This window comes from Rhinolophus hipposideros, assembly GCF_964194185.1.
Source record: "Rhinolophus hipposideros genome assembly, chromosome: 16".
In the NCBI taxonomy this organism is placed as follows: domain Eukaryota; kingdom Metazoa; phylum Chordata; class Mammalia; order Chiroptera; family Rhinolophidae; genus Rhinolophus; species Rhinolophus hipposideros.
The window spans coordinates 27,067,373-27,091,271 of record NC_138062.1 but is presented as its reverse complement, the minus strand read 5'-3'; the positions used below and the strand labels follow the sequence as shown (position 1 = coordinate 27,091,271).

At 33.7% G+C, this 23,899-nt stretch overlaps 1 protein-coding gene across 1 annotated transcript in view; it reads right to left on the bottom strand.

Moving 5' to 3' along the window:
* Nucleotides 1–8,205: 8,205 nt before the first annotated feature.
* GLRB (glycine receptor beta) overlaps nt 8,206–23,899 on the bottom strand; it is a 55,328-nt gene continuing 39,634 nt past the window's right edge. Inside the window, 3 exon segments of the mRNA XM_081075958.1 lie at nt 8,206–10,638; nt 16,484–16,776; nt 18,654–18,806. Of these exon segments, the coding sequence (XP_080932084.1) occupies nt 10,342–10,638; nt 16,484–16,776; nt 18,654–18,806 (743 nt within the window). The 3' untranslated portion in view covers nt 8,206–10,341.

Sequence of the window (23,899 nt, the reverse complement as noted above, 5' to 3'; positions counted from 1 at the left end):
TTCAATAGAGATCAAAAGCATATGACTAAAAAACAGGGAAGGTTGAATGAAAACATATTAGTTAAAATGAATGTTTGAAGATATGATATATAAATTGGCCCACTTAAGAGAAATAGTGAAACATAAAATTAACCACTTACCTGAAAGGAAAGGGACAACTCAATGCGCCAGTCACTGCTAAACACATTTACATAAAGGTCAAAATCAGTTTAGTTGGAGTTTAACATGTGAACAGAGGAATGCGATAAACAGCTGGAAAGGTAAAGTAAATATTTAGTAAGGAATAATTTTATGTCAATAGAGGGTTTTTTACTTGGTTCACTGAGCAATACAAGGTACTAAAGATGCTTCAGCAGAATGCAATGATCACAGTTTTATTCGAAAGAAATTAATGTCATAACAATTAAGTAATATATGTGAGACTGGTTGGATTATGAACAAAATAAAACATAACTGCACATATATATATGCAGTTATGTTTTATTTTATATATATATATATATATATATATATATATATATATATATATATATAATAGGCAATTGGCAAATTGGAATAGGTCTCTAGATTATAGTGTTTTACCAATGTTAATTTCTTGATATGGATACCTGGTATGACTGTGGTTATGAAAGAATGTCCTTGTTAGGAAATATACACTAAAGTGTATAGACATAAAGAGACATCATATCCTGCAACTTTATTTTAAAGTTTCAGAAAAAAATGTCTAATGTACACAAACACACAGTAGGTAGGGCAAAATAAAACAAGAGTGATAAAATATTAACATTTGGAGAATCTGGGTGAATGAAACAGAGGGATTCTTTGTGATATTTTTGTAACTTTTTAAAACATCTGAAACAATATCAAAAAAGTTTTTTAAAAGAACTAATATGTCAACAACATAAAATAGGTTAAGAGATGACTAAGCTGTCAAAATGGTGGAAATCTATGTTAGCAGCTTTCTGGAGGGAAATTTGGGAGAACCTATTAGAATTTAAAATGTATACATCTGGCATCTGCCTTATAGAAAGTATATATATGCACAGATAATCATTGCAATACTCTTGTATTAGAAAAGGAAAACAATAAAAATTTCTGCTTAATTTCAGGCACATTCATGCTATTGAATAATAGAAGGCAGAAGATAAGATTTATGAACATCCAGTGTGTCCTCAAATAGAAAAGTCTGTGAGACATATTAAATGAGAAATAAATTGCAAAACTATACATATGGTAAAATCCCCTTTATGCTAAATCCCATTATGTTTAATTATCTTCTTTGTTTACAAATTAGATAGAGGATATAAATGTCTATAGTAAGGTCCAGTGGATAAAAGACAGTGGTGATCTGGGGAAAGAAAGAGTTTGAAGAGAGAAGGCTATGACAGTAACTTTTAAGTGGTTACTCTAAATACATTTTTTTGTCTGTTTGTTTTGTTTTTGTTTTTAAATACAACAACAAGGTAGACATGTATTACATGTATTACAATTAGAAAATGAAAATCACAAAGTCAGTTAAAAATAAATTGAATTATAGTGGAGTGAGTGTGTGACTGATGAAATAGTCTGATTAAGAATGGGAAACTGGGGTACATCATCAAAATAGCGGTGTGAGGTGAGCCTCTTTAAAGCTCCCCTGGAGTTTACAACTAATTGAACAACAATAACTCCACAAAGTACTTCCTGCACAGCAGACAGACAAGACGAAGAGGCCTACTACTGAATTCACCTAAAGGTGGGCGAATCGCGTGAGCAGGCAAGACGGCAATCGCGTGAGCAGGGGAGGAGGGAAGGGAGAAGTGCGGAGAGGGAACTGTGCAGGCGCAGGACGCAGACCCCGCTCAGTGCTCTGAACTCACTGCATCCTGGAACTACCGCAGCTGCGGGAGAGGGAAGAACTCGGACTGCTACGGCTCCGCTTATGACCCACAGGGTTGAGGGGACAGCATATAACACGGCTGAACCCAACACTCATGGCAGAGACCTCGGAGAAAGGACTGAGGGAAGAACGGTGGTTTAAGCCGTCACTGCCGAGCAGAGAATGGAAGCCTTAGACACTGAGACTAGCTGCCCCCTCCCTACCCTCCCAGAGCTCACCCCGCCCCCACCTGCCTGGTGCTAGAAGCAGAACAGTAGCAGTGTCAGATCAAAAGGACAGGATATTTGCTGTTCTGAGAATTGTGGACCGCAGACACAGATTTGCAGCCCAACTAGTCCCGTCCGGCAAAGGGGAGGGAGCTGTGGAAGCAGGACGGGCTGTGGTGGTGGTCACTGCCATTGTTCTGGGCAACCTCTCCCAACTCACGTTGCCCGTCTCCACCTATCTGGGTGGATCCCTGCAGGAGTAAACAGAACTGCTGAAACATACGGGCTCTGAATCTGGTGCAGGAAGAGCTTTGGAACTTCAAAAGCTCTCCCCATACCCACATGGACACTGCACCCTGTGACCCAGGTGAGCTATGAACAGAGAAGCGTGTCTCCCAGGGAATCCACCCATTGTGTGAGAAGCTGGAATAGTGCAGAGAACACATAGCACTACCGTGTGAGAGAGAAAAAGAAGGCTGCAGTCGGAGAGAAAATAAAACATTCTACCAACAAGTACTGGAAAACAAAAGAAAGACCTCTTCCTATGAACCTGTTGCAGAAGCCACTCCTGTAGATGTCTAGGAAGAGAAATAATAAATCAGTAATTGCCATGAATAACCAAGGCAACAAGACAGCTCAGAAAGAAAGTGAAAAGTCTCCAGAAAAGGAACTTAAAGATATGGAAATATGTGACTTAAATGACAGAGAATTCAAGATTGCAGTTCTGAAAAAACTCAACAAGATGCAAGAAAACACAGACAGGCAGTTTCATGAACTCAGAAACACAATCAAAGAACAACACGAGCATTTTACGAAAGAGATTGAAATTTTGAAAAAGAACCAAATAGAATCTCTGAAGATAAAAACTCAATAGAAGAAATTAAGAATGAAATAACCAGCTTAGGTAGTAGAGTTGACCAGATGGAGGAAAGAATCAGTGACATCGAAGATAGAAACCTGGAAATGACACAGATGGAAGAAGAAAGAGACTTGAAACTTAAAAGAAATGAAAGAACTCTACAAGAACTTTCTGACTCCATCAGAAAGAGCAATATAAGAATAACGGGTATACCACAAGGAGAAGAAAGAGAGAAGGGAACAGAGAATATATTCAAACAAATTGTTGATGAGAACTTCCCAAACTTGTGGACAGAACTGGATCCTCGAATCCAAGAAGCAAATAGAACACCTAATTACCTCAATCCCAACAGGCCTTCTCCAAGGCACATTGCATTGAAGCTGTCTAAAATCAATGATAAAGAAAGAATCCTCAAGGCAGCCAGGGAAAAGAAGACGGTAACTTACAAAGGAAAGCCCATTAGATTATCATCAGATTTTTCAGCAGAAACTCTACAAGCTAGGAGGGAATGGAACCAAATATTCAAACTATTGAAAGAGAGAAATCATGAGCCAAGAATAATATATCCAGCAAAGATCTCCTTTAGATATGAAGGAGGAATAAAGACCTTTCCAGACATCCAGAAGCTGAGGGAATTTCCTAATACACGACCTGCACTACAAGAAATACTAAAGGAGGCTATTAGACCACCATCAACAGGGACAATTTGTGGCAACCAAAACATAAAAAGAAGGAGAGTAAAGGCCTGAACCAGAATATGGGAGTGGAGAAAGTAAGCGTGCTGAAGAAAATGGAATACTCTAAATATCAAACTTTCTTTTACATAAACTTAAGGGTAACCACTCAAAAAAAAAAAAATCCAGAACTGAAATATATACTGTAATAAAAGATGAAACAGAGGGAAACATCATAGAATACCACCACACAGAAAAAATAGACAACAACAAAAAAGCAAAGAAACAATGGAGACACAGAGTTACCAGAAAACTAAAGATAGAATGACAAGAAATCCTCACATATCAATAATCACCCTAAATGTAAATGGACTGAACTCACCAACAAAAAGACACAGAGTAGCAGATTGGATCAAAAAACTAAACCCAACCATATGCTGCCTCCAAGAGACACATCTCAGCTACAAGGACAAGCATAGACTCAAAGTGAAAGGGTGGAATTTGACACTCCAAGCAAATGGTATCCAGAGAAAATCAGGTGTAGCCATAATGATATCAGATGAACAGACTTCAGGGTGAAAAAGATAACAAGAGACAAAGATGGACATTTCATAATGGTAAAGGGGACTATACAACAAGAAGACGTAACAGTCATCAATATTTATGCCCCCAATCAGGGAGCACCGAAATATACCAAGCAACTACTAACAGAACTAAAGGGAGAAATTGACCAATACACAGTTATACTAAGGGACTTAATACGTCATTTACAGCTATGGATAGATCATCAAAACAGAAAATAAATAACGAAATAGCAGCCCTAAATGACACATTAGATGAAATGGACATAATTGACATTTATAGAGCACTTCATCCTAAAATATCAGACTATATGTTCTTTTCGAGTGTACGTGGAACATTCTCAAGGATAAACCATATATTGGGACATAAAATCAGCCTCAGCAAATTTAAGAAGATTGAAATCAGACCAAGCATATTCTCTGATCACAAGGCTTTGAAATGTGATATCAACTGCGAAAAGAAAGCAGGAAAAAACACAAATACATGGAGATGAAACAACATACTTTTAAAGAACGACTGGGTCAAAGAAGAAATTAGAGGAGAGATCAGAAGATACATAGAAACAAATGACAATGAAAATATATCCCACCAAAATTTTTGGGATGCAGCAAAAGCAGTTTTAAGAGGTAAATTTATATCATTACAGGCCTATCTCAAGAAACAAGAAACATCCCAAATAAATAACATCATGTTACACCTTAAAGAACTAGAAAAAGAAGAAAAAGTGAAACACAAGTTCAGCAGAAAAAAAGGAAAAAACAAAAATTAGAGTAGAACTAAATGAAATAGAGAACAAAAAGACAATAGAAAAAATTAATGTGACAAAGAGCTGGTTCTTTGAAAAGATTAACAAAATTGACAAACCCTTGGCTAGACTCACTAAGATAAAAAGAGAGAAGACACTAATTAACAAAATCAGAAATGACAAAGGGGAACTTATCACGGACACCACAGAAACACAAAGGATCATCCACGAATACTCTGAAGGACTATATGCCACCAAATTCAATAACCTAGAAGAAATGGACAAGTTCTTAGAAACATACAGCCTTCCAAGGCTGAACCATGAAGAACTGGAAAATCTAAACAGACCGATCATCAGTAATGAAATTGAATCAGTCATCCAAAACCTTCCCAAAAGAAAAGTCCGGGACCAGATGGCTTCACTAGTGAATTCTACCAAACCTTCAAAGAGGATCTAATACCAATCCTGCTCAAACTCTTCCAAAAAAATTGAAGAAGCGACAGTACTCCCTAACTCATTTTATGAGTCCAACATTACCCTGATGCCAAAACCTGGTAAGGACAACACAAAAAAAGAAAACTACAGACCAATATCTCTGATGAATACAGATGCAAATATCCTAATAAAATTCTAGCAAATCGAATACAACAATGCACTAAAAAGATTATTCATCATGACCAAGTGGGGTTCATCCCTGGGGCACAAGGATGGTTCAAGATCCGCAAATCCATCAATGTGATACATCACATAAACAAAATGAAGGACAAAAATCATAATATTACATCAATTGATGCAGTAAAAGCATTTGACAAGATACAACATGCATTTATGATTAAAGCACTTAATGAAATAGGCATAGAAGGAAAATACCTTAACATAATAAAGGCCATATATGACAAGCCCTCAGCTAATCTCATAATTAATGGTGAAAAACCGAAGCCCTTTGCTCTACGTTCAGGAACACGAAAGGGCTGTCCCCGATCACCTTTGCTTTTCAACATAGTGTTGGAAGTCCTTGCCAGAGCAATCAGGCAAGAGAAAGAAGTAAAAGGCATCCAAATTGGGAATGAAGAAGTTAAATTATCACTCTTTGCAGATGACATGATGCTATATATAGAAAACCCTAAAGACTCCACCAAAAAGCTATTAGAAACAATCAACGAATGCAGTGAAGTTGCTGGCTATAAAATCAATGTAGACAAGTCCATTGCATTCCTATATACTAACCATGAAATTTCAGAAAAAGAAATGCAAAAAATAATTTCTTTTGTAATTGCAGCAAAAATATAAAATACCTAGGAATAAACTTAACCAAGAATGTGAAGTACTTATATGCTGAAAACTGTAAGACATTTTTGAAAGAAATTGAAGAAGACACAAATAAATGGAAAGACATTCCATGCTCATGGATTGGAAGAATCAACATAGTTAAAATGGCCATATTACCCAAAGCCATATACAGATTTAATGCAATCCCCATTAAAATCCCAATGGCATTTTTTAAAGAAATAGAACAAAAAATCATCAGATTTGTTTGGAACCACAAAACACCCCGAATAGCCAAAGCAATCTTAAGAAAAATGAACAATACTGGAGGTATCACACTACCTGACTTTAGCTTGTACTACAGGGCTACAATAATCAAAACAGCATGGTATTGACAGAAAAACAGGTACATAGACCAATGGAATAGAATTGAGAACCCAGAAAGAAAACCACATAAATATGGATAGATAATTTTTGACAAAGAAGCTAAAAACACACAATGGAGGAAAGACAGCCTCTTCAATAAATGGTGCTGGGAGAATTGGATAGCCACTTGCAAAAGAATGAAACTGGACTGCTATCTGTCACCATGTACCAAAATTAATTCAAAATGGATCAAAGACTTAAGCATAAGACCTGACACAATAAACTGCATAGAAGAAAACATAGGTACTAAACTTATGGACCTTGGGTTCAAAGATCATTTTATGAATTTGACTCCAAAGGCAATGGAAGTAAAAGCTAAAATAAACAAATGGGACTATATGAAGCTTACAAGCTTCTGCACAGCAAAAGAAACCATCGACAAAGTAAAGAGCCAACCAACTGAATGGGAGATGATTTTTGCAAACTGCCTCTGATAAGGGGCTAATATCCAAAATATACAAGGAACTCATGAAACTCAACAACAATAAAAAAAAAAAAATGAAAAATCGGCAGAAGACCTGAAGAGACATTTCTCCAAAGAGGACATACAAATGGCTCATATGAAAAAATGCTCAACATCACTAATCATCAGAGAAATGTAAATAAAAACCACAATGAGATATCACCTCACCCCAGTTAGAATGGCTTTCATCAACAAGACAAATAGTAACAAGTGTTGGAGAGGCTGTGGAGAAAAAGGAACCCTCATACACTGTTGGTGGGAATGCAGACTGGTACAGCTGTTATGGAAGGCAGTGTGAGGTTCCTCAAAAAATTACGAATAGAATTACCATATGACCCAGCAATCCCTCTCCTGGGTATCTACCCAAAAAATCTGAAAACATTTATACATAAAGACACGTGTGCTCCAGTGTCCATTGCAGCTTTATTTATGGTGGCCAAGACATGGAAACAACCAAAATGTCCTTCGATATATGAATGGATAAAGAAGTTGTGGTATATATACACAATGGAATACTATTCGGCGGTAAGAAAATATGGTATAGGAACATCTGTGACAACTTGGATGGATCTTGGATAAGTTGGAGAGAAAAAGCAGAGAACCATATGATTTCACTGATATGTAGTATAATAAACCAAAAACCAAAAACATCAAAAGAACAAGAGAAACAAATGAGAAACAAAAACTCATAGACACAGACAATAGTTTAGTGGTTACCAGAAGGTAAGGGGGGTTGGGGGGAGGGAGATGAGGGTAAGGGGGATCAAATATATGGTGATGGAAGGAGAACTGACTCTGGGTGGTGAACACACAATGGGATTTATAGATGATGTAATACAGAATTGTACACCTGAAATCTATGTAATTTCACTAACAATTGTGACCCCGATAAATTTAACAGAAAAGAAAAAATAAGAATGGGACACTGAATTAGGGTGGTGTCAGCAGAAATAGAGAGGAGGTGGTAGGTGTAAGAGGGAGAATTTATAGTACTTGGTACTTGGAAGGACTTACAATATAAAAAAGGAAGGAAGATTTAATACGGGTGACTGGAATAGTGATGGCTTTCACATAAATAGAAAACACAAGAACCTACTGATTTATGAGAAGATAATTTTTATTTTGCAGACACTGAATTTGACATACTGATATCCAGGTAGATATATTGCAAGACTCTCAGAAAGACAATGTTTAAAGTACACAGATCAGAACTACCCTGGGACTAAATGACTAAATCCTGGAGATAACAATTACACAGCAACAGTTAGTGGATACTGATTGTACTTCTTTGTTACGATCATTGTCTAATGTTCCATTTGTAGTTATATATACACATTTAATCATGGGGTAGCTATTTATATATATTTCAGTATTAAAATTGATCTTAAGAGGCTACAACATTATATTACAGAAAGGAATTCATTCACGTTATTTTCAAGAAATACATTCTTATAGAATGAGACCTGTCTTCCATTTCGTACAGTTCCCACTGAAAACCATCTAAATCAAATTCCCTAATAAAATTTGCAGGTATTAAGAAGATTATAAGCAAATATAATTATTCTAAGTATATTTTTAAAAATGGTTTAAGTTCTATTCCAGATGTTTTTTTTCTGACCACAGTTCCATTAAGATGTTATTGCCCAGGTCCTAGCAGAGTCTGGAAGTCCATCAGTAGGGTAACTTGTAGCATTTTAAAACTATTCAGATGGCGAAGCTTTTATAACTACCGGGTGATGAAGGACTACAGAGCATTAGACTGCATCTCATGTAAAAAAAAATTAGTAATCAGTGACAATCTTTTAAAAATTAAAGTTTTCAATAAAATAGCCTTGAATAGTAGCAATTTGCATAAACAATATTTAAGCACATTTTATCACTGAATTGATCATACAAATGCTGAGGTGCAACAAAACTCTCCACATATTATAAATATATTTATTTGGTCTTGTGTTTATGTTATGCGAAATACTGAAAGTTCTAATTTCAGCTATGGAAAAACAAAAAAGTTATATTGGCTGTGATATTACTAGGAATAAGAAGAGTTTTATAGACCACAAAGTGCTGACGTTTAGGTTGGAACAAGATCAAAGTTAATAAATCTAGTCTAAACTTTTATCAAGAAAGAAAATACATAAAGACAGTATTTACTTAATCTTTACGTTTTGTAACAAATCCAAAACTACCCCCAAAATACAGAAAAATGAAATGAATTCAGAAAAAAAAATTTACTTAAAATATGTAAGCATTTTAATAAAATTAAGAAGTTAAAATACTCAAATGATTATGTTTTTTTTTTTTTTTATTTCTCCCAACTCAAATTACTTCTAGTAATAGGGTATTTTCCTCTGGGTTTATTAAAAATGATGTGAAACCACATATCCATTACTATATTCCAATTTAAAATATATATCTCTTTTTAAGGCACAATGATTTTGTATACTCTGTATCAATAAAATGAAATCCATGAAAATATATTTAGGATTTAAGGTGGGTTAAATAGAATTTCTTTTATCAGAAATATTTGATCAATGTATCTACCCTTTATTTTTATTTTATCAGAAGCCAGAATTGAGTATGAATTTACATAAACAGATTTCCTTTTTTTTCCCAAAAATGCTTACTGTGTTTTATTATCTGGCATTTTGACAACACAGACACACTTTAAAATGAGCTAATTTTACAAATTAGTAATTTTTGAACCTTATTTCTCCACAGAGCCCACATAATGATAGCTGATATATTTCTACTTACAAAGTTTAAACAATATGTAATATAATTTTGCTTAATCTGTGATAATGCCATCTAAAATTATACAAGAATAAGATGGCTCTCTCTCTGAAAGTTACAAGGAAGAAAATTTGCAATACTACATACATTAAAATGGTGATCATAACAGGCAGGATTCAGAGTGTGTATTGTTTTAGTATCAGAATTATCTGAAGTATTTGTCGTTTACACTAACTGAGGAGAATTTTTGGATTTGATTTTATGTAGTATGCTTATCCTTCATTTATTCCTAAAGCAATGTTTGCTATACATATATACATCATTATTAGAGCACAGATATAATAAGACCATGCTGCCATTCAAAATTAAAGTGCCACATTTTTCTTACAATCCAATGGCATACAAAATGCAATATATTGCTATGAAAATGCAAACTTTTTCACAGATTGGCATTTATGAATGAGGTTAGTCATGAAGTGATACTTTATTTTATACAAATGGAAAACATTTATCATAAATATACAGACCAATATATAACATTGAAGAACAAGAAGCAGAAAGGAAACAATGCTCTTGCATAAAGATCAATTCTCTTTGCTGCTGTTGGAATAACAGGTTTAGCAGGAGGCGGCTTCTTGTTGTTCTTTGCCTGAGATTTCCCAAGTCCATTGTTGACTTCAATAGGTTTGCCATAGCAGTCATAATTGGATAATTCAAAATCTCTTGGTAAACTTCCAACAATGCTGAAGTCATTAGATCTCAGGTCAGACTTAGAAGTGCAAACTTTTTTGCATCTGGTCTCACCAACCTGAGAATAAAAGTTAACACACAGTGTATTTAGAATTTTCTATTTATAAAACACAACTCTCCAAAAGGGTATTTTAAAAATCTGATATTATAGTCAACTGATTAAACCATCAGATTGCCTGAACATTTAACTCTAAAATGTTGCCTATAGCGCAAGGCTTATGTCATGAAATGAAATTTTGATAGGTTATTTTATATTAAGGGATCAAAGCATAAATAAACATTTATCTTATGTTCTCCCAGGCTTGTGAGTCCTCAACTGAAAGACCAATAAATAGAAATCCAATATTTAACCGTAACATAGATCATATTACTACAATATATGGATTACAGAAATCTTCCAGTACTTCTAACATTTGACTTCACCGTGGCCCTTATTTCCAAATAGGGTAGTTTATAAATGACTAAGGTATTTATCATTCCAGTGAAACAGATTGTGTCTCTAAACCACACTCATAAATAAGAATTAAAAGATGGTCACAATTATCATGAACGAGATTTACTAGTAGTGAAAGTTATTCTTAACTTGTTAGCCGAAGTTGAATTAGCCAACCACACTCAGAGAATCTAAAGAAACTGTGTATATTTCAGCCAGATCACATGCTATGCATATTATTCCATTGATGATCTCTGAGTTATTAAATATGAATTAATTCTGAAACATGCAAAATCATTATTTCACACTGAACTCTCTCTAGCAATCTGAAACGCTCTTGGAAAGAATAGAGGTAGAGGCTAACCCCAATGGTTTACGATAGGCTGATGTGAAAGGCTACAGAAGAGCGAGTTCTTTACTGCTTCTTCATCCGCTGTTCTTACCTCTGAGTTCTGTCATTCATCTTTCGAATATGCACAATTGACATTTACTGTTTTTATTGAAAAAGAAAAATATGTAATTGTATACTGTTAGTATAAACTATAGCTACTCCATTTTTGCCTCATTAGTATAGTACACTGACTACAATTCTATTTGCATGGACTAGAATACCGTTAGATAAAATTTATGCTAAATGTAAGAAGTACAACAAATTATTCCCAGAAATCCTTCAGGTACTGGGACAGTATCTTTTATCTGAACAAAGACACACGTGTGACTTGGGGATATCGTTGATAGATAGATAGATAGATAGATAGATAGATAGATAGATAGATAGATAGATAGATAGATAGGTAGGTAGGTAGGTAGGTAGGTAGATAGATAGATAGATAGATAGATAGATAGATAGATAGATAGATAGATAGATAGATAGATGTAAATGATAGATACACAGTTATTTCTGGACCTTCCATTTAAGTTCCTCATTTTTAAATTTTAAAAGTCCATTTTCAGCAGGCATTCTGATATCTAAGCTCCATCATCGTGCACACACACACAGACTCATACATTCACACTCAACACATCTTCCTTTTCAGTGTTTCATACAGAGAACAACGTTTAAAGATCTAGTTTTCCAGGGTTGTTTGAAGAATATGTAAGGCTCAGCATGCATCAGTGGAGTTTTGTAAAGAGTACATCACTACCTTGATTGGAATACAAGTTGTGAACAGGCTCTATATAGCAAACTTTGCATTATTCTCAGAATATCAGAGCAATCTTCAAAAAGTGGGACACAGGAGGTATGCCAACTTTTTCTCCCTTTAGAATTTTCCACTCCAAAAGTTTTAGATGCACTAACTTTGCTTTACAATCCACTTATCAAAACAAAGGAGTACTCTACCTTCTGCCAATAGACTTAAAAAGCATGACCTTTTATCAGGTAGTTTTACTTTTTCACAAAGAAGGCCAAATGTATTTACTGTAAAAATGCATTTACTATAAATCACATTTTATATGTAGCTTTAGGTGTGGTTTTAGTATCTGTAAAATAACCAAACAAAAAGCCAAATTTATATGATATTATAACTTAAGTCACATAAACACTTCACATTTTCTAATGTTTTATTTACATAAACATAGTCTTAGATTCTGCCAGCAATGATATTAGAATTTGATCTATCTAGTTTATTCAAATGTAGACATGGAATGTTATGTTTATTCAGGGAGATTATTTAAATATAATAAACATGTCAGTAAGAGAAGACTATTTCTTCAATGTTAAAATAACATGGAAAAGCACACCAAAAAGCTTCGCTTTGGTTGTACTAAATTATAACCATTTAAAAAAAAATTAAAACCTTGTCCAGAGATGCATTTGAAGATTCTTATATTTGAAGTCAGCAGGGGGGTGTGTATGTGTGTGTGTGTGTGTGTGTGTGTGTGTGTGTTGGTGGAGAAAATTTCTACAGAAGTAATTTTTAATGATGTGACACATATGAATAAGGTGAAAGATTAAGTTCCCCATTGAAAAGTCCTCAGGTTCCTTAAACGGCTCAGGGTTCATTAACTAATTGGCTAGTCTCATCTTGCCCCAGTCACCAGAAATTTTACACAAACTTTGTTTTTTAGTTACTCTCTATGCATAAGTATCATAACCTATGTGTACAGGAAAGTACAAAAGTTTACAATGTAAATACTATTTTAAACAATTATAATATCACATAAAGAGAGATTAAATTAACTGCTTATAAATAAAATAGTAACCCTATCTAACATGTTCTTTAAAATTATCTTGGTTATATCAATCTCTAATTTATAATTTCTTCTTTTTTCTTCATATGAATATGTGTCTCACTTTCATATAAACTTGTCACTTCTGAAAATTACTGGTAGCATCAATGAGATAGTGTGATAATGAAACTGTCAAGAATAAAAATGATGCTGATAAAAATTTCCTATGGCGTCAAATTTTAGCCTCTAAGATTTTCCTTCTGGTTCTTTTCAGTTTGTGTCTGCACACATTTAAAAGCAAATCACCTTAAGCAATATTTCTTGACCAGAAGACTTAGGCATGATTTCATGGTGATGATAGTATCTTCTACAGATCATAAAAATATGTTCAGAAAGGAATAAACTGTGTATATTGTACCAAATTTAAATCAATCCTTGATTTAAAAACAACAACAACACATATCATTACCATAAAGAAACAACCATCTCATTCCTGCATGAACAGCACAGTTCATTTTTTAATTTAATAAAATCCACAGGCATGGATAGTATTTTATCTTTTATTCACACCTTTATTGTAAATAGTACATGGCACATAGTATGTCTTGGGAATAGGATGATATTAACAACAGTAGGTTCTCAACTATATTTATTGAATAGAAAAGTAAATGAGCAAATAAACAAATTCGTAACCTAAATATTGGAATGGCTGAGGAAGAACCAAACTTGGGGGCGTGGGAGGAGAAACCTAAGCAAGTGTAAATGTATAATGCCATATTTTTGTATATAGGCAAAATTATAAAAACTTCTTCCTAAATGTTAGATTAAATTATCATTGATCTTTCTTACATTTTTTTAAACCATACCTTTCCTTAACAAGTACATTTTTTAAAAAAGCATCAAAAATTTTCTACAATGCAAATTTCATGATTTCTAATAGTTAATATTGTTATTCTGTCTAAAAATAAATGACATATAATGTAATTCAAATTGCTCAGCAAAAGATTGTGTTCTGAAAAGCAAAATACACTGGAACAAATATATTTGAAACTAAAACTATAATTATATTTGTCACAGCAAAACCAGTAAATTAGAAAGGCAAAAAATTTAAATTTCTTTTTTTGTTTTCTTGTGTGTAACGATCTTATAAATTTATTAAGCTTACACACTTGCTGTAAGTTTGATGTGTATGTTAAAGATACGTTAGTTTTGAATTCATATTCTCACTTTGAAACCTGTTTCAGGATACAAATATTACATAGGTACAAGTTTCATTTTGGAAATTGCATTTTGGCCTATAAGATATGAGTGATTACATATATTTCTGGATATTAAAACTTTTAAAGTCTCTAAGTATCACCCTATGACTTTTGTTGCAAACTGTCATAGCAGTTTCAGAATCCAGACACATGTCTTTCTATTAGCAACTAAAAACATAGAGAATAAAAATAAGGAAGTTCCTAAATATATGGAACTTTTATTCACTAGGTAATTATTTTAATGCTTGAAAGCTAATTTTAAAATAATATAATTCAGTTTAATATTCTGGATCTTATTTCTTTTATAATTATAAATAATCTTGATATGTTCTACGGTACTCCAAAAATCTGGTTCTAGTGTGTATCCTTCCTTCAATATCCCACTTTAAGGAATATATTAAGTTTCCCAGATCATGTGCACATTGGTGTTCTCTGTTATTAGAGAATTTCTGCAGTTATTGAGGCCCCATAACACACCGGATAATGGAGCTAACAGTGGCATCCCTGGAAAGCAAGCACCTGCTCTATAGAACATTTTTGCTTTCTGTCTCCAGACGTCTTAACCAGGGTCCAAGTTAGAGGGTGGGAGCATTAATAGGTTGGAAACATGAAGAACTGGTAAAGATGGGAGATATAAACAGAGGGGTTAGATATGTCAAAGACTACAGTTTAGTGGTTACCAGACTATAAGGGGATGGTGGTAGAAGAGGGTAAAAGGGAGTCAAATATATTTCGATGAAGGATGATTACTTTGGGTGGTGAACACACAATGCAATATATAAATGATGTATTACAGAAATGTACACTTGAAACCTATATAATTTTACTGTACAATGTCACCACAATAAATTTAATAAAAACAAGACATGACTTCTTTAAGGTCATGATAGCTCTGCACTCATGAAAATTTTATACTTACTCTTCATGAAGAGGATTAGGGTATGAAAGAGTATAAAGTCTATAGAACCTTATGCAAGGTAGCAACTAATCATATGTAGAAGTCTTGGCTGTAGGCTCCGAAAATGAGTTTAATGACTTAACAACAACAAAAGAGCTACGGACAACACCACATGAGAACAGTTCACTAGCTTTCACATCTAAAGATACTTATGTTACATACTTGTGTAACATTCCAGGTAAAGTGAGTGATGATGGTTAGCAAACTGATGTAGTAGTGTGGGGCCAGAATATACAGAACAGGCAAAATTTTCAAGGTTCTAGGATGGTATGGACCTATTACCATATTCTCTTGTGGAATTTCCCATGCTAAGCTCAGTGGAAATGGTCTCCCAATATACCGACCAGAAGGCATCCATCAGGGGCACTTTGAGGTACATGGACAGCTATGCCTAATCCAGGAAGCAGTCTTTTGCTCTAGGATTTATCACTACCTGAATCTAGAAACATTGTCCGTATCCTTAGACCTATTGTCTAAACATTGATTGAGTACAAACAATGTCAAGGGTTTAAAACTGTCCAGTTGTTCTCTAGCTACTCACCGTTGGGCTGGACAGATCCTAAACTATGGACATAGATAGTTTCCATATAGGCCAGACATCCAATAAGTAAGTAGCCTGCCTGTCATGTTCTATGTAAAGCTCTCTAACTTGATAGAGAACAGGTTGAGAATTTAATCAAAAGCATGACTCCTCTAAGCCTTCAGTATTGGTAAGAGGTCACTGCTTCCCCCAATAGTCCTCTGGCCTTTCACTAAAGCGTATCAAATGACAAACAATAGAGAGGCCATTAGTTCTGACAAGACCGCCATATTGGATAGTAACCATCAAATCAGAGGTGTATCATTGAACGCAGTGGAAAGTCTTCAAGAAATTTGATAAGACTTTTTTTTTCTTAATTATATGTGACCTAAGAGTTTTCCTTATGTTGTGCTTAGTTCTTGTTCGTCTATGAGAAGAAAAAAAACAAAGAATGAATACCAATTCTATCAAACATTTACACTCACAGAAAAGTATCTCACTCCTGACACTGTAGAGAGCCATGATGGGGGAAGTCACTTTGTGGGATAATTTCATTCTTACCTGCAAAGTGCTAATGTGAACCGGAGTCCCTGTACCATTGACGGTATTCTTTTTAGCCGCATTTCCACCTTTCCCCTCCGCTTGCTCAGCTTTGGCAATTCTGGCTTTTTCTGCTTCAACTCGCTTGGGGTTATTCAGCATCACCTGGACAACAGCATACTCCACCAAGGAAGCAAACCCAAAGAGCAGACAAGCAATGAGCCATACATCAAGAGCCTTCACATAGGACACTTTGGGCAGCTCAGCAGCAAGGGTTGTGCACTCAGAGGCCAAGCTGAGTACTGAAAAGATACCTATGGAAACAAAAGTAGGAATTAAACTTGCTGTGTTCCCCTGTGAAAAGTCCTGCAGGCATTACTTTGACTAAATCCCTCTTAAGTAACTTCTAATTGCTTCTTTCCTGATTTCCTACTCTTTAAAATCCATATTTCATCTAATTCGTCCTGAACAATTCATCAGGACCATTTAAAACTCAAAGAGTAGAAGGAATAACATATACACACTTTTCATGGAAGCATTATTGCATGTGGTTGGGGATGTTTATAAATACTCAACATTTAAAACAAAGACATAAAATTTAAACCACGGTATAAAAACACAATTTGGATCTGGTTGAAATATTAAAGATATCTAAAACTATTCTATACTCTCTCTGAGGAAGACACAAAGCTGATTTCATTTTTCAGCATTGTTTTAGACAGTTATAGAGCTGAATTTTATCCCAGGTAAAACTAGATCAGAACAAGAATAGAATATATAAAGCAATTTTTTGATAAGGGTCATGATTTAAAAAATATATAGTAGAAAAGGAGAGAATGTTCCTGGATATTTCAGGGAAAATGAATGATTCCAGCTTTTCAAAGGAAGAATAAAATTCTGCTATATGTAATATTAACAGTATATGGAAAGCCAACTCGAAAGTACCTTTGAAAGACTGACTTTTCAATTCATATCACTGCATGAAAGCTATTTATAATAAACAAACAAAAAAAACAACTATTGACTTGGGAAAATGCATAATATTTTTGACAAGTCTAAAAATTTACATCTAGTTTTGGGTCTTTCATTCCCGGAACATTATACAACATATTAATTCTCATCCCCTAAAATAGTCTGTCACTTGTCATACATAGACATGGCTCTTACAATGAAATTCCCCACATTTTTAGTTGTTAAGATATAGATTTAGTCTTTGTGATTTTCATTAGATGTAAACCACCAAATTTATTATTCAGATAGAGTTGTCATTATAATTGCTTTTTTCCTGATTTCCTACTCTTTAAAATCCGTATTTCATTTAATTCGTCCAGTAAGTCAGAAGGGAGATTTTCACAAGGCCTTTCTGATAGAAGAAAAAATAAAATGCTACACCTAATCAGTCAACAAGAAGTCAGATATATCAAATCCTTATCTATGTAAGTTCCAGGTGATATTCAGAAAACACATACACAAACATACACAAACACAAAGTATTGACAAATTTTAAAACACTCCAAACAATCCAAACTTGTTTTTACAATGTCCTTATTTTGCAGTTTATTCACTTGACCCATAAATAGGGCTCTTGATTTTTTTCCCGAAGCACAGACTTTTTCACCCACATACAGACATGGTTTTCAAATCTGGCTAATGGTGGTTCTATGTCACAGAACACAAAAAATAACAAATTGTAGAGTATGGTTATCCAGGCCTCCCTCTCTCTAGCCACTGCTGATTATATAGCACAGAATAACTGATATTTAGGAAAATGATGCTAAGTCGTTTTAAAGATAAATTAGATTTCATGTTCCTTTATTATGAGTATGAAAGAGTATATAATATTACATAGAAAGATTTCTATAGATATCGTTATTTGTTTTTAAGTTTGGCATTATTGGGGATTTTAAACTAGTTATCTGGGAATATCACTTACTAAAAATATTTTAGGAGAATTAAAGTAAAATAAATTGATTTTAAGTACCACAAGAACACAGAAAGATGAACTTAGTGTAATTATAGAGTGTGTAAACATGGAGAAAATGTAGTTAAATGTCAAGGTTTGAAGGAAGTCTTAAAAATAAATAAATAAATAAATAAAAGGTGTCATCATTTCTCAAGCTCATTGTTTCAAAATAGTTGCTTCTATCGTTAATTTTACGAAGACGTAAGAGAGAAGCGTGGAACACTTTACCCAGGGGCACTCTGGCAGCACTCGCATCCGGGTTGATCCAGAAGGAAAGCCAGGAGAGAACCACAATCAGCAGGGTCGGGGCATAGACACCCATCATATAAAACCCAACCTGTCTCCTTAGTGTGAAGATGACTTCCACACACGTGTAGTACCCTTTCAGAAACAAACACATTAAAAGTATGAGGTTCTCGCCCACATACAATTGCAAAAATCAATACTGTACCTATAAGTCATGTCACTTCTATTTGAGGGAATTTCACAAAGTAAACTGCACACATCCAAAAAAGGTTGTTATTTTTTTTTTTCTTTTTCTGTGCATATAAGTATACATAATTGATGTGATCCAAAAGGATGATGTTATGGGACCGGTTTCATCTGACCTTTTGCAACTTCATTATGACATTGAGAAATAGATACCACATGCATCTCCACTCTGTCACTGTCTGGGCTTTGAAGCCTTTGTTCAGAGAATTTGCAATGTACTTAAAGTTTTCATTACCCCTGGGCACTCTCAGAGCAGATGATCTAAAGGAGTCATACAGGGACCTGTAAATCAAAGTAGAACAAGTCTAAAGGGAAACACTCTGAGACTACCCATTGTCAGTATAAGTTTTCAGCCATGTGCACCGCTTCTTATCTAGAATGGATGGCAGTCTACAACCACTCATATGCATATTTCAGCCTTAACATTTAAGAAAATATTGGAAGTGAACATTAGCAAGGATAAGTGTTTTCAGTCTGTATAGAGAAAACATTATGAAGTGCAAGCATCTGACATTCCTCTCAAGTCTCTCTCCCTTTTCCCACCCCAGGTCCTCAAACATACTCTAACTAAGGAGAAAGGGCTTCATTTTCAGAAGCTGTGACACATGCAGACATCGCTTTACGACACAATTCTAGAGCTACCATGACATCAACTAGTCCCCCAAATTAATCACATATTATAAGCAGCCTCATACTAGCCTTTGCTGAGCTGAGAAAGTAAGTGACACACATATTCTCCTAACACTGGAATATTTCCAGATGTTGTAGTTTAATTTTTATGTTTCAGTCCTTTCCATTAGCAATTTAAATACAATGTTTAATGCTTAAAGCACTTAACTTCAATAAAAATGTCATTTACCATTCAATGTAAGGTTATGTACAAACACCAAGAAGTTAAAATATCTTCCATTGTGTTCAGCTTAAACTGTACATAATTATTTATAAATGTTGAAACAAATAAATGAATGGAAAATAAATCAAACAATTATAGAGAAAGGACAATATTTTTACTATTTTATATTTTAACAGCAATATTTCTCTATTTTTCTTTATAGGGAAGAATATATATATTTCTGATACTAGAACAATCTTTATATTTATTTGTTAATGGTTACCTACAGCAGGTATTACATATATTAGGGTCTTGACAAATGTTAAACAAAAGGTTTCATATCTTGTCAAATAACACATTAGAAATTTATCCTTTTTATAATGTGAATTATAATCATTGCTACTTCTGAGAGATTAAAAAGATATTAGGACTAACATGTAAGAAAAATAAGTAGTTGATTTGAACTGAAGTTAATTCTAATTTTGCCAGATATTTCCTCTCCATATTATATCAAAACACAAGAAATGCAGGGTGTTCGTCTTTTTAAAAAAATTTTAATTTCCTTGAAACTTAAAGACAATTCATTTAAATTGTGCACAGGTTTTAAAAATATACAAAGGCAAACCAATGAAAAAATATTCCCCCCTTTTTTGTTCTCCATGCTCATCTTAATTTCCTGCCTGGACGAACAAGAACATATGTTTCTAAGAAACAATCATGTGCAAAATTTCCAAACTAGAATCTTTCATAAATCCAATTTGTTGCAATTAAGAATTTCACAGAAGTGGTTCTGAAAAACGTGGCTTTGTAATGGCATCACTTACAGAAGTTGATTTTGTATTCATCTAGTGCATATGAAATAGAGAATGACACACGTGAGTTTATTATGTATTTTTAGGTAGCTTGAGTGGTCATAAATATTATAAAAATTTGCTACAGAGTTGTTCACTTTAAAATGAATCTTTGCATTCCATCTCATCATGGTTAAATGGCAGGCTAAATAACATGAGTCCTGTATTCTGAAGCAAGTTGCCCCACGTCCCTTTATGAAGGCACCCACTAGGGGAGCCTCCAATGATTGGATGCACTGAGCAGTAAAATACATGCTTGGATATTATCGTGTTTTGCTTCATAAACTTTTATGAGAAACATTTCTTGATCTTTTTTGATCTTTTCCTGGAACTGTTACATTTATGAGAGGCAGGTGGGCAGCTAATTGATATAAATGTTCATTGGCAAATTCAATTTAGTTTCTGTCTTGTGGGGTTTCGTTTCATTATTATTCACTCAGACTTCCAATTTAAGTTTTTTTGTATACTTGTTTTTCCATATATTTCTCCACCTTTGTGATGTCTACAATTATAAAAAACATAATTTTTAACAAAGTTAAAACCAGATCATTATTTGATTATTTCTGTACATATTAAAGAAAATAATATTGGCCATCATTGTATGTATGTTGCTCTCTTATATTTTTCACTGTCCTACATTATTCATTCCATATATTTTGAATGTTCTATTTTTCTAAATACATTTCTAAATGTTATCCAAAGATTAAAATGTTTTACTTATATTCATATGATGATTCATGTAAATGCTGATAAACCAAGTTTACTGAAACATAGTAAGTGCCAGTTATTTTTATGTTAGCCACAAATTTTTTTTTATTTTCTTTCTTTTTTTAATGAAAGTTTATTGGGGTGACAATTCTTAGTAAAGTTACATAGATTTCAGGTGTACAATTTTTTGTTATTTTCTGTAGCTAATGAGATATCAGTGACTTACTTACAAGAACTCAAAAAATAGTACAAAAATCCTTTACTTATCATAAATCTTGAGTAATTCCCCAAATACTCTCTACCACAGCACGCCTTCTCATTTCCTTCTTAGCACTAAATAAATCATACTTCGTTTATTTGTTTATCACATTAGAGTCTGGATCCACAAATGAACGCAGATCTGTCTTTTAGTCACTGTTGAGTCTCCAAGTAGAGACTGAAACGTAGAACTTAAAGGTGAAAATAAAAATGAATACCCCCAAGGTTTTCAATGCCATTAGATAATTTTATGCTGTTACTTAAAATTGCTATTTTCATTTTCATCTCTAGATGAATTTTAAAACTTCAATCGGGTCTATTTCAAAATTTTCGAAATAATATAGAGACTGTTTATTTTGAAATGTTCAGCATATAATCTAGATGTGAGTAACGATTTTCAAAGTATAATAGGACTGATTCCAGGGGTCATGTAGCAATGCCAGACTCTATTCCAATGCATCACTTCGTAACGGAAGACCTCGGGCAAGTGTCTTTGCTTTATTCTCCTAATGTTTAAAACACGGATAATAAAAATACTGAACTCATAGGATTGTGTTAAGGAGTAAGTTACTGAATACCTGCAAAGCACTTAAAACAATGCCTAACATAGAGCAAGAACTCAAAAGGCCATCTACTAAATAGGTGTTCCTATACAATAATCCTAATTAACTCTTCTTGGCTTTCAAACTTATGTTTTTTCATTACTAAGTGAGTTATAAAAATCCCTAAAATTGTATCCGTCTCCTTAATTTGAATGAGGAGTCTGGGGAGGAGAAGGAATACTATGTTTAGTGCTATGGCTGATTCTGATTAGCCTGGCGACATTCAATGTCATTCAGTCACCCTCCACCTCATTTATTTTATGTCAGTACTAATAGGATCACTTCCATATTTAACAATCCATGTATCTACGATTTCTTCATTGAGTAGCTGCATGGTTAGTTTTTGTTGTTGTTGTTGTTTTTAATAGCTCAGCTTTTCCTTTAAAAAAATTGATAATTTTTTCTATTATTATTGAAGTACAGTTGACATACAATATTGTATTCGTTTCAGGTGTACAACATAATGCTTTAACATTCATATACCTTACAAAGTGATCACCATATTAAGTCTAGTAACCATCTGTCACTATACAAAGTTATTATGACATTATTGACTGTATCCCCTACATTATACATTACCTCCCTGTGACCTATTGAATTTATAACTAGGAGATTGTACTTCTTATTCCCCTTTACCTTTTTCACTCATCCTGCCACCTCTCTGTCCTCTGGCAGTATTATAATAAATGTAACACTGGGCAGCTTAGAGATAAAGTTACTTTAAGCATCTATGTTGTTGACTTTCAAATAAATTAACAGGTTAAGTAACATTTATATGTAAGTAGATTATATAACGCTTATATGTAAATAGTCCCTAAGGACTATCTGTTAATTTATTTGAAGACTAACAACAGATGCTTAAACTAACTTTATTTCCAAGTTGCCTAGTGCTGCATTTATTGTAACACTCTAAATGTGCAAATATTCATTCTACCTTTTATTTTAATATCTATAGAAATGTTTTAAATTATATTTTGTCCTTGATGATGTCACGATGGCAGCATTTTAGCTCAAACATCTGCTCTCTAAATTCTACGTATTACAACATACAACATATTTTTTTATTTTTGCAAAGTCAACATAAATGTTGCAATAAACATGAACTTTATATCTATTCCTGATTATCTTTGTTTTGATTTACTTCCTGATACATAATTAGAATTGTACAATATTTACATGTTGAACTGATTTTTAGTATCACTGTGATGATTAAAATTCAATCACCTTTTTTATTTATATTGCTAAGTACATTAACACTATATTTAATATATGAAACTCAATAACCTACAACTATCAGTTGAGACTCAAAGGTTGAATACTAACCCTATTATAAAAGTATGGAGTAGTGACTACTGTATTTTCATTTCTGCAAATACTTGATGTAATTTAACGAATGAGATTAATTGATTGTGCTTTTCATAATTGACTGTTCCATAATCTAGACTAAGCATATTTTACAAGACTACTTACTGATGTTCAATTATTTCACACACTTATTGCTTTTTGCACAGCATGAAGATTGATGCTTTTTAAAATTAAGAATATGGGTCAACCACTATCTAAAAACTTCCCAAAAGACAATAGAGAAGTATATATGGATTACATTGTTCATATGCATAATATTTGGCCCTATTTGAATCTTGCTAAAAGTAGAATTCCTTGGCAACATCTAAGAAAACCACTGGCTGGCAACGTTCATACTACTAAAATTAAAAATTAAAAACCTCTTTC